The sequence below is a fragment of the Phascolarctos cinereus genome, unplaced genomic scaffold (genome assembly GCF_003287225.1).
Source record: "Phascolarctos cinereus isolate Bilbo 61053 unplaced genomic scaffold, phaCin_HiC Scaffold_3;HRSCAF=262, whole genome shotgun sequence".
In the NCBI taxonomy this organism is placed as follows: domain Eukaryota; kingdom Metazoa; phylum Chordata; class Mammalia; order Diprotodontia; family Phascolarctidae; genus Phascolarctos; species Phascolarctos cinereus.
This window is the reverse complement of record NW_027555736.1, coordinates 227662142-227678688: the sequence shown is the minus strand read 5'-3', so window position 1 is coordinate 227678688 and position 16547 is coordinate 227662142. Positions and strand designations below refer to the sequence as shown.

Sequence of the window (16547 nt, the reverse complement as noted above, 5' to 3'; positions counted from 1 at the left end):
GAGTTCTACCCTTTCAATTTATTAGTTTTTTTATAAATGTGGAGAAATTAATGTGCTAACTCTTGTGTTGATGAAAAAAAATACTCAGTAACTATTGGCTACAATCTGCTGTTCACATCATTCACTGCTTGACATAAACAGCCATAATGTGAAGGGATATACAAGAGCCAGAAGTATTTCCATCCCTACAACTAAATATTAGCACTCCTGTGAAGGCCTTCCCTTAGACCTACACACCAATGAGTTACATGCCCAAAGCTGAAATCAACCATTGGCCTTCCTCCACTTAGTCCAACCTCCCCTCTTTCTACATCGATGGCCTCTAACAAATTGGCCCGACAATGTTCTCTCCCCTAGTGAGAAAGGAAGTATGAACAAGACGTTGTCTTGTTCGAAGGCAGAGGCCTTTGCTTCATACTAAGGACAGTAGCTCTCAAATGTATAAATGAAGAATGTGTGTTAATCAGTTTAGGAAAAATAATTCCTATCTTATTTCTTCTGTAATGTGGATGCTTTCTCCATAAAAACTCACCCAAGGTGATGCAGTGAATTTGGAGGCAGGACCTGGATTTGAACCTTTCCTTCCTCTCTGAGTCTTTGAGCTTCTCTAAGAGATTTTTTTAGCTAAAATTTTTTTTTCACTTATTTAGTATTTTATTTTTCCCCAGTTACATGTAAAAATAATTTTTAACATTTGTTTTGAAAACTTCTAAGAGATTTTTAATACTGCTTAAGGAAACCCTAAGTTTCTATTTTAAACAACACACATATTCTTTACTCTTTCTTTTAAACTTTTATTTATTGTACAAATTATTTACACCATCAGCTGCAATTGTCCACATGGATCGAACCCTACCCAGCCTGACTAATCTGTAGCAGGGACTGGCCCTTGCCTCAAGTTCCTGAAACATGCAGCTTTTTTCTTTGTTGTGAACTCAATTAACCCCAAAGCACCTCAGTCGCAAGGGAATAAATAAAAGTGCCAACCAAAAAAATACATATCAAGAACTGTCAAAAAGTTAATAGCCTTTCCCTCAATGTTCTGCATCGTCTTCCCCCACTGGTAAGTGCCAAGGGCAGGATGGGAAGATCAGAGAGGGCCAAGAGCCTTTTTGGACTGAATGAAGGAGCAGGGTAAACTGGAGGCTGGAAAAAAAAACCAACAAACAATAGATAGTAAGTACCAAAGGGGTTTCACTAACTAAAGACGCTGAGGATCCACTACAGGTGTGGGGTTGACCTTAGAGAGCTATTATGGGGCCCAAGTCCCCCTAAATGAATACTGAAACAGAAGCTTTACAGGGCAGACTTCTAGCCAAGGAGATAACCTTAATTCCCAGCAGTAAGGTCCTTGGGTGGCCACTGGAATGGTAATTAGGGGATCCAGAAGAGGGTCCACCACAGGAAAACCACAGAGGCAGTCTACATGCCCAAAGCTGAAAACCTCCACCTAGGCCTAAGGGATGAAGGGTTGTTCCTATTTTCCAGGGTGGTGATTGCACCGGCCTTCCTACATCCTACTGGAAGAGGATTAAGGCAAGAAGCAACACCTTGTCTGGGTCCCTGAGGAGAGCAGTAAACATGGGGCATGGAGGATCTAGGAGTGCTAAGGCCCCAGCTGCAGGATTCTGGCTCCAGCAGATGGGAGAGGACAGCACCCTGGCTGAGAATGAACAAATGACAGCTGAAAGAGACTGAAGCCACAGAGGAGCTCTAGCAGCTCAGGGAGAGGGCAAAGAGTAGGGGTGAGGGGGTTTGTCCCTCCTGGTCCCCACCTGGAGGTTTCCAGGAGGCAGAGGCCCTGCCATAAGTTCTGTCTCTTCTTAGGATTCTGGTGTACTTGCTGGTTTTGGCAACAAAGATGGCTTGTAGTACTCTTGGTGCAGAGGCTCCACTGGGATTGGGCTGTCACAGCAAAGCATCCTTGAAAATGGGCACTTTTCAAGTGGGAGAAATTTCTAATCTTACAATTATTATTATTATTATTCAAATTTGTAATAAAAAAAGAAAATCTTTCAAGAGATATTTTCCAGTTTCCACCAATCAAGACACTGCACAGAGCTTCTCAGAAACTAGCACTCATAATTTCTTTTTTCCCTTCCCCCTTGCCCATACCCCTCCCATCCCTAGTTGATAAGGGGAAGGCATTGATACAGCTCAACTTTTACTATTAAGTGTATTCTCAGTACCCTGAACCTGAGAGAGAGGACATAGGAAGGCTTTACCACAGGTCAGTAGTGAGCCATAATTCAGGAACTTAGAGCCCTTTCTCCTTGCTTCAGTGCTCCCAGAATGGGGAAAATATTAAGAAGAAGAAGAAAAAAAAAAGGAATTCATATCTACCAGGGATAGTAATATTTTGCTAGAAAGATTTCTCCAGTAGAATTCAAATAGATAATAAATAGGATCCCTATGCTAGAAAATTTTTCTCTAGCAGGGTCTTAGGAAAAGATACTAGTGCCATGCAAAAGATGGATTCACAGAACATAACAGACTGTCCAACGTGGAGGAAAGTGAACAGACCCAGCTGAACTTCTGTGGAAAAAGAAACCCAATGCACAGTGTCAGTGGCCTCCAAGCCAGTCATGCACTCCAGAATGCCCCTTGATTCCACTACAGCTAAAAGTCGAGATATGCCCATCATGTTCAGCTCGGGAGGCTGTAGCTCGATCATCTTACACATTCTAAACTTGGTCTGCTTTCCTCACCTGGCCTGAATTCAAGAAGGGGAAAAAAAACAACCAAAAAAAAAATCCCATCAAAAGAACCCTCCTGGGGCTCTACGCGCTCCTTTGGAAATGCTTACAAGAGCAGCAACTCTTCCAGTTCTGTACCCAGCGCCATGTTACACCAGGAGAAGGGCACCTTTGTGCTGCCAGTTCCCGTTAGAGGTAGTACAACACTATGACCTACGTATGCCTGCTTTGTGCAGGGAAACAAAGCAGTGACCAGTCCGACTGGACAGTTCCCTAGCAGATACAATGATTCTCTGTGTGCCTGATGAGAAAAGGCATCATCCTTTCCACAGAGAAGGTCTTGAGGCTGTGTCAGATCCCAGAGGGAAGAGAAAAGAGGGTTCCATTGGGGAGCATTAGCAGAGGGGGCTGGAGCAAGGCATGGGCAGACATTAAGGCTTCCAGCGAGCCAGATGTCCAATGGAGCTCAGAGCCCTTCGTGCACCACCTTCTACAAGACAGGAAGTCCCAACTACACAGATCTTCTGCTCCCTGAGGACCAAATGGAATTCCTCTTCTCTTAGATGGATAACATGCCAAAAACTTCCAATATTTATGTACCATACTGAAGTGGCTTATGGTGAGGAGAAGGAAACAATATGGGATTTAGAGACAAAGCCTATAGGTAGCAAAATACTCCAGAAACAGGGGAGCATGCAACATCTTCTGGCTGACTGTTATGTCTGCCCTGAGGGCTGAAGGTTATGTCTATGCTCTGCCTGAAAGGAAACTGTGCACCCAGGGCACTCTGGAGAACCCAGGGGTCAGATGGACAGCAGAAGAGTGGATCAGAGCATGCCAAAGCCCTCACAGCCCTCACTGATGGCCAGCTGCAGCATTTTGTGCACATCTTCATATGAGTCATATGTAGGGAGGCACAACTGGTTGAAACTGGAAGGCAAGAAGAAAATCAATTAAATCATATTACTAATAAATGGTCATATAGGGCAAAGGGTGGAAAGAATTACTCCAAAAGGATGCCATTTGTGGCCAAACACTTACCATGTGTGTGCAGTAGGTAACGTGCTATGGGTTGGAGCTGCAATGATCTGGAATGAGGGACAGAGGGCGGCAAAGCCTCCGGGTGGCAACTGAGAGGAGCCAGTTGTGAACTGAAGCAACCTCGCCAATTCTTCCTGTGTGAGGCTGGAAACCACAGTCCAAAACCACCTCATTACCTGGCAAGAATAGCACAGGGTCAGAAAAATCAAGAAAAAGGAACTTATCCCAAAGAGGATCAGCCTGATGTCCCGGATATTCACTGAGAGTTGCTCTTTCAAAAGTGTAAGGAAAGGAAGGATTATGTCTAATGATCTCTTCTAAGATTAGCTCTAATTGCTGCATGTGTATAAAGCAATGGTGATGGGACCATTTCATTCTAAGACTAGGAGGGAATCTCATCCTACTCAGGAAGTAGAATGATGCTAAAATCAACTGTGTGGCATTGGAAGACCTTCCCAATCTGGACCTTTCCCACCTTTCCTCTTCTTACACTTTATTCATCACTCTCCACCCACTCTATAATCCAGTTTCCCTGGCCCACTTGCTGCTCCTCAAACATGGCCCTCCATATACTGACTCTTTTTAGTGGCTGTCCACCATGCTTAGAACACTCTGCCTCATCAGCTCTGCCTATTAGTTTCCCTGGCTTCATTCACGACAGCTCAAAGCCCACATTCTGCAAGAGGCTTTTCCCAGTCCCCCTAGCTGCTGGTGCCTTTCCTTTGGGATTACTTTCTATTTTCTCTGTATCTTGTTTCTACCTAGCTATGTACATGCTTTCTCTTCCATTAGAACATCAGCTCCTTGATGGTAAAGACATTTTTGTCTTTCTTTTTATCTCAAGCACTTAGCTCTGTGCCTGGCACAAAATAAGTGCTTAATAAATTGTTGACTGAATGATAACCTTGAAATCCCTTGACTGAAAGTAACAAACATCAATCTGGTCTACTTCAGCAGTCAACAAATGCTGTAATTAACCTTTTCTAAGAATATTTTTTCTATGAATATTTATTAGCTGGCTGATTGTTTGTATTTCCTGCTGCATACTTTCTGATTTTCCTGATGCATGCACCAGGAAAGCCCTTAAGGATTCTGCTCCTCTAACATTTCAATCTCCTTACCTCCACTTTTCATTCCTTTCCATTAAACATGCTTACTTCTCTGGTCCCCTTTAACCTTCTTCACAGTCTCTTATTCTGAATTCTCCAGTTTGTTTCCACTTTAAAGTCTGTTTCCCAAATGGCAAGATATCGGGATGCCTGATATGATGAGGTATAGCTTTTACCTTTGTTCATTTAAGAAAGAGTAGCTAATGATAAAATTTAAAATTCCAACAAAATTAATCATCATGTAATTATAATGATCAAGCTTGGCTCCAAAGAAGAGAAGAAAAAACGTATTCCCCACCTTTCATTCCAGAGGTGGAGGATTATGGATAAGAAACACGGCATATACTGTCAAAACTTAGTGGATGATTTGGTTAGTTTTGCTGAACAGCTATTTTTTCTCCTATTAGAAAATTTTTTTTAATTACAAAGATTGGCGGGGGGGGTGGAGGAGATAGGTTTGGAAATAAAGATATAAAAACAAAATATTTTCAAAGCATACTATTTGCTTTCTTCTTTCTTCTGTTGTGCTTTGTTTCCTCTTTCTGATGGTTCCTCCTATTGGCTCTAATTCTTGCAACATCATTAATGTGAAAATATGTTTAATAGGAAGGTATATGTATAGCTTATATCAGATTGTACAATGTCTTGGGGAGGAAGGTGGGGAGGGAGGGAAAAATTTAAAACTCAAAAGCTTAGGGAAGTGATGGTTGATAAATCAAAATAAAACAATTTTTTTTAAATTTATTTATTTTTTTTCATTTTAAAAGTTTTTTTCTATTTACCTTTTCCCTGAAATGCCATGAGCCTCCCACTACCACAGCATGTGCCTTGAAGTCAGAGACACTGATGTCACCAGTACCACACATCAGCAGCTAGAAGGAGATTGGCAAAGATTAAGAGGAGCGCACACACCAACTCAGTGCTATAACCAAAGGGAGTAATTTCTATTGGGCTTTCTTAGATGATCCTTCCCTATATTTTATTGAATTAACTATCCAACCAATGACACCATCAAAGATTAAAATATACTTAAATGCTACCCATTTCCTAGGCCAACATGCAAAAATCTTGAATAAAGAGATGATATCTCAACAGAGTAATATAAGTGAAAATTTTAGGAGAAGAAAGGCAAGGTCATAACCCTAACATCAAAAGACCTACAGGCAAAACGGTAATTGCTAGTTACTTCTGTGAAGAGAAATAATGAATGGACAAGGAATCAACAGTAGTTATCTGAGCCTTCCTGTGGGCCTTGTAGAGCAGGTCATGAGCACTAAATGAAGCAAGGAAGTGCTCCTGTCTCAATGGAAGCACTCAAACCAATCCCGAATGTTTCTGATAGGCCTTCCTCCCTTCCTGCAGCCATTTTAAAATTAAACTTTAATGCTCTCACCTTTAGCTCTTAACTTACCCTAAAAACACTAGCACATTAATAATTTCAGATGTTCTTACTTGGTTCAAAAGCTGAAAGACATTCAGTACATAGTAACCTAAAATGAAGATACATGTGCCATACGAACACCAGAGCCAACTAAACCTATTAAATAACCTCTTCCTAAAACACACACACACACACACACACACACACACACACACACATCCCACAGTTTGTAGAACTAACCTACTACTGCAAATTAAAATCATTAAAGACCGTTTGCGTTCCTTCTGCCCAACTGCATAAATATGATAATAGTAAAAGCACAAGGTGAGAGCTCTTCAACCCTAAAATAAGAAAACTTCAGGTGATTAGTGTCAATTTCACTTAGATTCTACATCCAAGGGTTCAAGGTACCTGATCATACACAAATGCCATACAGACCACCCAAAAAGCACCACATTACCATGACCTAAGAAAATTCTGCTAACAAGTACAAACAAACACAAGGTTGCTGAGGCCCTGATCTGTAACCCCACCCTCAAAGCAGCATTCCCACTTTGCAGGATGTACAGTGTCTATAAAAAGTCCAGGCCATTTTTAAAAAATCTAAGATTTTCAGTTATGAACTTCACTTAGGTTGTAGGTATGAAAGAAATCATCTGTAAGTGGCAAACTGAATGTTCTTCTCACAGATAGTATGGACTTCAATTCTGTTCATCAAGGGGACAGTTTGCCTTCTCGTCTACAGTAGCCATTTTGTGTTTGTCACAGGATCTGAAATAAGACTACATCGTGTACAACTGTGTGATGAAGTTGTCCCAAATGTCATGAAGGCTGGTTTTAAATGCTGCTTACAGGCTGATGTTATCAGACCTACAACTTAAGTTACTGAAGTTTCAAAGTTCCTGAGGTTTTTGGGAAAACCCTGGACACCATAAAATAAGCCTTTTATTACAGATACCTGGATGTATCTGTAACTACATCCAAGTTAACACTCCCTTTAATAGTGCAGATGCCAAGCCATTTGCGCCATCTACTCATCCAACGTAATTATTACTCCTTATAGGTGACTGGTCATTTTTAGGGTCTCCATTACTACAGTCTAATGAAGCAAGAAAGACTTTAAAAATGTTTTACGTTCAATGAACATAAAAGTGTTCAATCAGAGAAGGTTGTGGCAAAAGTAAAAATTATCCCTCTATAAAGGGCTTTCCCACTTTATTCCATATCCGACACCCAATAAAATAATTGCTTATAAATACACACGTTAATTAATTCAACAAACATTTACTGAACTTTTACTATGTGCCAGGTATTATATGCTACGTGCCATGAATCAAAGCAGGGCCCCAGGATTCAAGCACTTACCTCAAGTTCATTCTCATCAAAAATAGCCAAAAGGTTTTCAGGAACTAATTCATTCAGGCCTGAAACAAGAGTAGCCAAACTCAAGTCAAATCTACAATGCTGTTAAGGGTGCTATAGCTATCAAACCAAAAAGAGCAGACAAAAGTTTACCTTTCAAAAAATGTTCCACTTCATCTTTAACTTGACTGGCCAGCCTATATTGTGCCAACAAATTTAGGTAGAAGGTTTTATTTGAGTTGGTGACCGGGACTTGAGCTCCCCCAGTCATGAGCTCTACAACCTGAAACAGGAATGAGACTTGAGGAATGGTAAAAATGGTGATGTTCGACAAAGACTCGACCACTATACTTCACTGCAAGTTCTCACCAAGCTCAACAAGCCTCTTCATTATTTCCGTGCGGTAGCAGTGGTTATTTCTATGGACTGCATTTCCGGTTGTGTTTTCTTGTTTTGGTTACATTATAAGGATGGTGCTGCAGAAGGGAATCCTACCAAACTTACTGCTGAATGTCTCAATCTCTCAATAGTCAAAGATTCAATCACCACTGATCTCACTCAGTTATAATGTCTATCCCTCAACTAAGCTGTGAATCTACAGGGTACGAAAGAAACAGAGAAGACTGGGGTAAAGAGTGTCATAAAATATCACAGAAAGGAGAAGTGATAGATGGTCTAAAGAATTCTGCTACTTGCTACTTCAAGCTATAGAATTAGGAGTTCCCAAAGTAGGGATAGTTGTTTTCCTAAACTTTTCTGCACTCTTTTCTCCAAAATGGAATAGTGACAAGAACAAGACTTGAAGTTAGGAAGCACAGGTTCTTACCCCAGTTGTGCCACTAAGTAACTGTGGGACCATAGGCAAGTCACTTAAACTTCTCTTGGCCTCAGTTTCTTATTCTATAAAGGTTAGATAAGATGATTTCTAAGATTCTTTCCAGCGCTAAAATTCTAGGATTCCCATTCCCACATCGTGAATCTCTTCTCTAGAGGGAAAGAAAAGGCTACACCACTGGTAAAAGGAGTAATTTGTTCAATAACTAATAGCTAGACTGGCATCCCTTTATCACTGCAAGACTAAGGAAGAAGTCCCCATCCTTTTCTGTGCTAGTATAAAGAAGGAACTTAGGCTTTGGTCCTGCCTCTCACCTTATCCAGCTGCCCTGATTTGTTGTATTTCTCTTCTGCAAAAACCAGTTCCATTTCACTCATGTCATTGTTGAGAATGAAACAAACCTTGGATTTATAAAATTCTGGATCATCAGTTTCAAAGTACTGAGAAGAAAGAAAAACAGGGAAAAGAAACATGAACGCTTGCTCTTCAACAAAAGTGAGCTTCATGTGGGAGAGGAACCCTATCCTTTCCACTTTCCCATCTGTGGGGACAGGCTCCAGATAGGCTCTAGAACTAATTTATGCCATCTGATCTTGACTGGGCCCTTCCTGCTACATAGTATTCCCTTTATTCTTCTCTGATAGAACTTTACAGTTCCAATTTTTCCCTTATCTCCTCAAGCCTTCTATACTCTTCCTCCTCTTCTCAAATCACTCAGATGAAGACCCTACCATCTCCTCCTTCACACCTTCTCTCTTGAAGACAAGACCCTTCTTGTCAAAGAAAATCCTTATACACGCATCCTTAATCCCATCCCATCTCCCCCAGAAAATTGCACTTTCTATCACAAACTTCAATTTCTCCCTATTTCCTGGCTCCTTCGTTGCTGCCTACAAATATGCTTATGTCTCCTTTATCCTTAAAAATCCCTCATTTGCTAGCTGTCATTCTATATCTCATCACCTCTTCTCATTTAAAGTTTCTTGAGAAAGGAACAAATGGTGCTTCCACTTCCTCTCCTTTCAATGGATTCTACACTCTCTGGCTTCCAACCTCAACATGCAACTGAAACTGTTCTTTCCAAAGTCACTGATGATCTCTTAATTGCAAAACATAATGGCTTTCTCAACCCTTATCCTTAACCTCTCTGCAATCTTCCTACTGTTTTCTTCTTCTCTCCTCATCTTCTTCTCCTGAATACTCTCTCTTCTCTTAAGTTTTTGTGACACTGCCCTCTCTTGGTTTCCTACCTGACTTGTTCTCCACTGCTGGATCTTCCTCACTAACCATGGGTGTACCCCAAGCTTTTGATGTGAGTCTTCCTTTAGTCTATACTATCTCACTTAGTGATCTCATCAGCAACAATGGGCTCAATTACCATCTCTAGGCAAACAGTTCCCAAATCTATATATTCAGCCTAACTTTTCTCCTAAGCTCCAGCCAACAACTGCCTTTTGGGTATCTTGAACTAGATGCCCCACTGACATTTAAAACTGAACATGTCCAAAACAGAACTCATCATCTTTCTCCTCAATCTTCCTTTCTCCCAAATTTCCCTCTTACTATGGAGAGTATCACCATCTTCCCAGTCAGATGGTCTCTAAATCAAGGCATAATCCTCAACTCCTAACTTGCACTTACTCTACATACACAATCAATTTCTAAGTCTTATCATTTCTACCTTCTTAAGCTCTCTCAGACACACTCCTATTCTATCTATCCAGACATTACCCTGGTGCAGACTTCCGCCACTTTCAAGTCGAGATTACTGCAAGAGCCTTCTGGTTGGTCCTCCTATCTCAAGTTTCTCCCCATTCCAATCCATCTTCCACTCAAAAGCCAGTGATTTTTTCTAAAGCACCGGTCTGACTTTGTCATTCTCCTCTACTCAAACTCCAGTGGATCCCTATAATTTCCAGGATCAAAAATAAAATTGTTTGTTTGGCTTTTAAAATCTTTCACAACCTGACCCTTTATACCTTACCAGTCTTCTTACACTTTACTTCACACTTCCACCCATTCTACCACCAGAAACACTGACCTCCCTTACAGAAGACACACTCCATCTCCCGATTATGACTTTTTGCTGGCTGTCCCCCATGTCTCAAATGCTCTCTTTCCTCATCTCTGCCTATGAGTTTCCCTGGCTTTCTTCAAGCTCAAAGCTCAATCCATAAATGAGCTCCCTAAGAAAAATATGCCAGGACCAGTTGGATTTACAAGCAAATTCTATCAAACACTTAACGAACAATTAATTCCAATATTATAAACTGTTTAGAAAAATAGGTAAAGGAAGAGTCCTACCAAATTCTTACAAGAATCAATGGGGAAAAAAATGTGAAGGAAGGCAACCTAACAGTACCAGATTTAAAGCTATATTACAGAGTTGTAATCATCAAAAGAATCTGGTACTGGCTAAGAAATAGAACAGTGGATCAGTGGAACAGATTAGGTACACAATACACAGTACTAAATTACCATAGTAATCTAGTGTTTGATAAACACAAAGATCTAAGCTTTTGAGGTAAGAACTCTTCATCTGACCAAAACTGCTGGGAAAACTGGAAAGCATTTTGGCAGAAACCAGGAAGATAAAGGGTGATACCTTAAGTAAATTAGGGGAGCATGGAAAAATGTACCTGTCAGATCTATGGATAAGGGAAGAGTCTATGACCAAATAAAAGATAGAGAAGATCATGGGAAATAAAACAGATAATTTTTATTACACGAAATTAAAAAGTTTTTGCACAAACAAAAACAAGGCAGCCAAATTAGAAGGAAAGCAGGAAACTGGGAGGTGGGGTATGGGGTGGATTTTACAGAAAGTTTCTTAGATAAAAGTCTCATTTCTCAAATATATAGAGAACTGAGGCAAATTTATAAATATAAGAGCCATTCCCCAACTGACAAATGGTCAAAGCATGTGAAGAGGCAGTTATCAGAAGAAGTCAAAGCCATCTATAGTCACATTAAAAAATGCTCTAAGAAATGCAAATTAAAACAACTCTGAGTTACTACCTTATACCTAGCAGATTGACTAACATAACAGAAAAGAAAAATGACGAATGTTGGAGGGGATGTGGAAAAAGGGGGACATTAATATGCTATGGTAGAGCTGTAAATTGGTCCAACCCTTCTGGAGAACAATGTGGAACTATACCCAAACGGCTATAAAACTACACAAATCTTTCACCCAGTAATACCACTCTTAGTCCTATACCCTAAAAAGATCAAAGAAAAAAGAAAACCACCCACATGTTTAAGTATATTTATAGCAGCTCTTTTTGCGGTGGCAAAGAATTGAAAACTGAAGGGATACCCATCAACTGAGGAATGGCTGAACAAGCTGTGGTATAATTGTGATGGAATACTATTGTGCTATAAGAAATGAAGAGCAGGATGGTTTCAGAAAAAACTGGTTAGACTTATATGAACTGACAGAAAATGAAGTGAGAAGAACTAGGAGAACATTGTACACAGTAACAGAAATATTATAACAACACTGAAAAATTTTTCCTATTTCCTAGCTACTCTGATCAATACAACAATCCACTATAACTCCAAAGGACTCATGATGAAAAATGCTTTCTATCTCCTGAGAGAGAACTGATGAGCTGAGTGTAGACTGAAGTATGCTTTTTTCACTTTCTTTTTCACAACATGGCTAATGTGGAAATAGGCTTCACATAACTTCATGTGTATAATGGGTATCCTATTTCTTGCCTTCTTAATGAGTAGGGGAAGGGTGAGGGGATGAGAGAGAAATCAAAACTAAGAATAACTTTTTTTAAGTTTAAAAAAAAAAGATCTTATTGCCTGCCTTCTCAAGCTGTTGTCATCTCTCTCCTTCCTCTCTCAGTTAAACTTGTTGCCTCTACTTTGCACCTCCAACTCCCTTCTCAAACCCTTGAAATTTGGCTTCTGGCTCTACTACATAGATATAGGTGACCCAAATCTCTCTCCCAAGCTCCAAACAAACGGTCACCAGTTGCCTATGGGACATCTCTACCAGAATGCCCCACAAGTATTGCAAGCTCAGTAAATCCAATTCATAATTCATTACCTCCTTCTCTAAACCAGCCCATCCTCCAAACTTCCCTATTTCTCTTGAGAGCACCACTATCCTTCTAGTCACTCAGGTTCACAATCTTAAGTCCTCTTCAATTCCTTCCTCTCCCTCATCCTTCATATCCAATTAATTACCTGATCTTGTCAATTCTCCATTCATGTCTTCTCTTGTATCCACTTATACAGCCACTGCATTACCTCCACCTTTATGTCTCTCACCTGACTGGTCTCCTTGCTTCTAGTGTCTCCCTTCTCCAAACCATATTCTACAAAGCTACCAAAAGAATCTTCCGTCTCAAGAATTCTCCATGGCTTCCTATCAACTCTAGGATAAAAGAACCTCTCAGCTTGGCATTCAGAGTCCTTTCTAATATGTTTTCATACCACCTTTCCGGACTCTTACATGACTATCCTTTATACATTTCTTGCTCTACACGGCCTATTTGCCATTCCCTGAATCCAGCATTCCACATCTTGCCCAAGCTGTCTCATATACACAGAAGGCATCCCCCTCGCTGTCACTTCTTGCAATACCTAACTTCCTTGCTTCTATTTCCTATAGGAAACCCTTTCTGATCTTCTCAGTTGATAGTGTTCCTGACCCACTCAAGTTACCTTGTATTTAATTATCTGTTAACATGCCACAGCCCCCAGTACAATGTAAGCTTCTTGAGGACAGGGACTTTAATTCTTATTTGTCTTTACATATTCAGCAGCAAGCACAGCACTTCGCACATAAAGAGTGCTTAATACATGTTTGTTGAATTGAATCAAATTGAAGAGATGCCTGGAGCTTTACTGTGGAAGACACCCAGCCAGCTGTGTTACCTTGTAATGCATTCGAAGTCCTATGATTTGAGCCAGGAAAGAACGAGTAAAACGAGCTCGTACCAGTTGCTTGTAAGCTCCTCCTAAAGATGATTCATAGAGACACTTGCCTACAAGCCGCCCTGCAAATTCATATAACTTTAGCCGGAGATGTGGAGGTCGGTTAGGGTTTGGATGCACCTGTCAAAAGAAAAGAGGTTTCAATGGCTCTGTCCCTCAGTCCCAGGATTAGGAGAGATCCTAAAGAAGAAAGAACTCAGTGTAACAACTGAAAAGCCCTCAAAATTGCCACAGTCTTTTTAGCAATTTAGGCCTTTTAGTCACTTAAGTAATTCAAAGTAAAGGCACACTGCTCTCCTTTCTTTGCAAAGGTAGGGGGCTATGGGTGTGGAATACTGCATATAATTCTGGACTTGGCTCATATGTTTAGTTTTGTTTTGGTTTTGGTGAGGCAACTGGGGTTAAGTGACTTGCCCAGAGTCACACAGCTAGTGGGTGTTATGTGTTCGAGGCCGCATTTGAACTCAGGTCCTCCTGATTCCAGGGCCAGAACTCTATCTACCGCACCACCTACCTGCCCCAATATGTTTAGTTTTGCTGAACTTTGTTTTATTGTTTGTTATAAGACAAGACTATTTGGGCAGGGCAGGGTTACAAAGTGAAAAATATAGATAAATCTACAAAATGTAGATTTTGTAAAAGCAAAAGCTATCAATTTTTTTTAAAAACCCAGCCAACTTGAGTAACAGCTTTGAGCTCAAGTTCCCTATTGTCCTACCCCAGCTTCAATTCCTACGTCTCCTTTGAATTAAACAGGGTACATCTTCAGGCTTTGGATTGCCTTGAATAGGACCTCTTCAAGACTGAGTCATTCCTATCACATCTTGCCATGCCACTGTATTCTAAGGTCTCCTCACACTCTAGAACAGGACAGGGATGCCTAACCTCTTAACATTTAGTTGCCTCAGTGAGAAGCTGGTGGGAAAAAAGCTCTGGGGAGATGAAGAGTGATCCTAAGTATAACTTAGGGGTCTTTGCCAATTCAAGATGCTACCAGGATGCATGCACACTATTCCAACAACTCAGATTTTTTGATACAGTTCACACTACAGAGCTGGGTGGTGAGTTCTGAAATTTCTGTTTCTCTTTCTCTCCTTACCCTTTTCCTTTTGATTTACAACCAGTGCTGGCTTAGGGTCTCTTTGCTCCCTAGAGATGACACAAATTGTATGTTGAATGAAACACATACTTATGATATACATTTTTCCCATCACTTTGTTCCTTTACAAAGGATACTTTTGCCTGTGCAGGACTCTTCTTCTTCCCCTAAATAGTTGCTGTTTTACTTACAGACAGAAACTACTGACCATTTATAGTAGTAGTAGTTGCACACATTTATATGATGCTTTAAAGTTTATAAAACATTTTCCTTACAACCCTTTAAGGTAAGTAATATAAGTAATATTATCCCCATTTTTTTGAATGAAGAAACTGAGGGTCAGAGTTGGAGCTGAAATTGGAACTCAGGCCTGAAGTTCCTCTCTACATCATGTTGCCTGTTACCAGGACTCAGATTTTTTTCTCTTCCTCTCAGTTGACCCATGAATGAGTTGTTCAGCAAACTGGACTGGACAGTGATCTGACTGGATTTCCTATCTGGAATGTTTAGGGAAGAGATGCAGGACCAGGTGCCTGTCTCTAAAATTCTGATTTTGCTTCTTTTCAGTAGGGAGTGAGCTCCTCTACCTCATTCTCATTCTTCCTTGAGGAAGTACAGGAGGGATTTTCTGGAGCAGCACTAAAGAACTGTGGCCTGGAGGTTTCTCTGAGATATGTATCTGACTTGCTTCTACAAACTCCTTTATACTACTGTGTACCACTTTGAATGCACTTTCTAAATTGAGCTTGGGGAATCATCTTGTTTTTGCAACTGTTTTCTGAGATTGGTTGATGCTTATTTAATCTTTGCTCAGCCACAATATTCACTTTTGGGAAAAGTGGGCAATGAGGCCCAACTTCCTCCTTCAGGTGAGATGAGCAATTCTTTTTATTTGGGAACTGTCCAGGTGACTACTACATTTGGGCTCAAAGGTACTGGTGATAGTCACAACTTCATTAGCACCTAGAATGGGCTCTCCTTCACTCCCCCCTCTCCCAAAATATAGACAGATATAAAGAGAGCAACTACTCCGGGTTGTTCAAAGGTGAGATTACCTCTAACTAGGCGGTTTCATTTGTTATTTGAAACCCCAAATCATTCGTCCCCTCCTTTCTCCTCATTCCTCTCTCCCTGGGAAAGAATAGGAAGCTGGTCCCTGGATCTGCCACAAACTGGTGGTCTTTGTCTCATTTACTAGTTAGATCCCAATGAGTTTGAGACAGTGCTCATGCTGTTCATCTTCAGTTTTATGTGTCATAACTTTTACTACTATCTATGTATTTTGTATGCATATTTTTATACAATAAAAAATCAATTTTCTGTTTAAAAAAAAGTTAATAGGAGGTCAAAATGTAGCCTTCCCTTACTTGTAAAAGTAGGAACTAAAGGTACGTAATATTACATGTACCGCCAAACATAGCTGATTTGGTTTTACTGAACTACTGAGCTTTTTTTTCCCTTTTTTTATTCTTTGTTTACAAGGAATAGCTTGCTGGGTAGGGAACACTGGAAGGATATTCAAAGATGAAGGAGACAGAACAGAAAAGCTAGCAAAAAAATTAAAAATTTGAAAAAAAAAGTGAAGGTTATAAAGAACAAAGAGAGATTTAAAATCAGTTCTTCCTAGCAATTTACAGCTGAAAACTTATTCTGAATCTTTTCCTACACAAAAAATGCAGTAACAATACTTGCTGAGTATAGATTCAAATCTCATGAATTCTCCCAGTTAAAGTCTATTTCTGTGCTACTGAGATCAAAGATGCAGGTTCATTGATTGAGGTATCCTTTGAGAAGAAATCATGGACTAGAATAATACTGAGTAACAGTGGTAGTGATTGCATTATCTTTTCTTTCACTTGAACGAGTTATCTGGCAACAAGTAAAATTCTCCCCGTTTTAGAGATGCCAAAACTAAAGCCAAAGAAAATAGAAAACAGCCTGATTAGTTCACACATTGAGTCAATATCAAGACCAAGGAAAGCACCTTGGTCTTTAGACTACCAAACCAGCACCATGATCTATGCATGTACCTTCTTGGTTCTGCCATTGGATGCACAGTCTCCCCCCC

At 40.3% G+C, this 16547-nt stretch overlaps 1 protein-coding gene across 8 annotated transcripts in view; it reads right to left on the bottom strand.

Moving 5' to 3' along the window:
• Window positions 1-780: 780 nt before the first annotated feature.
• Window positions 781-16547, bottom strand: part of AREL1 (apoptosis resistant E3 ubiquitin protein ligase 1) — a 60844-nt gene continuing 45077 nt past the window's right edge. For 7 of the 8 annotated variants that reach the window (XM_020986293.2, XM_078151470.1, XM_020986292.2 and 4 more), the window contains 7 exons: window positions 13321-13500; window positions 8739-8864; window positions 7743-7872; window positions 7593-7651; window positions 5629-5718; window positions 3738-3913; window positions 781-3626 (listed from right to left, as the gene is read on the bottom strand). In XM_020986293.2, coding sequence (XP_020841952.1) covers window positions 3524-3626; window positions 3738-3913; window positions 5629-5718; window positions 7593-7651; window positions 7743-7872; window positions 8739-8864; window positions 13321-13500 — 864 coding nt within the window. In that variant the 3' untranslated portion in view covers window positions 781-3523. The remainder of the gene's footprint in view (window positions 3627-3737; window positions 3914-5628; window positions 5719-7592; window positions 7652-7742; window positions 7873-8738; window positions 8865-13320; window positions 13501-16547) is intronic. The other variant, XR_002324460.2, reaches the window with a different exon arrangement.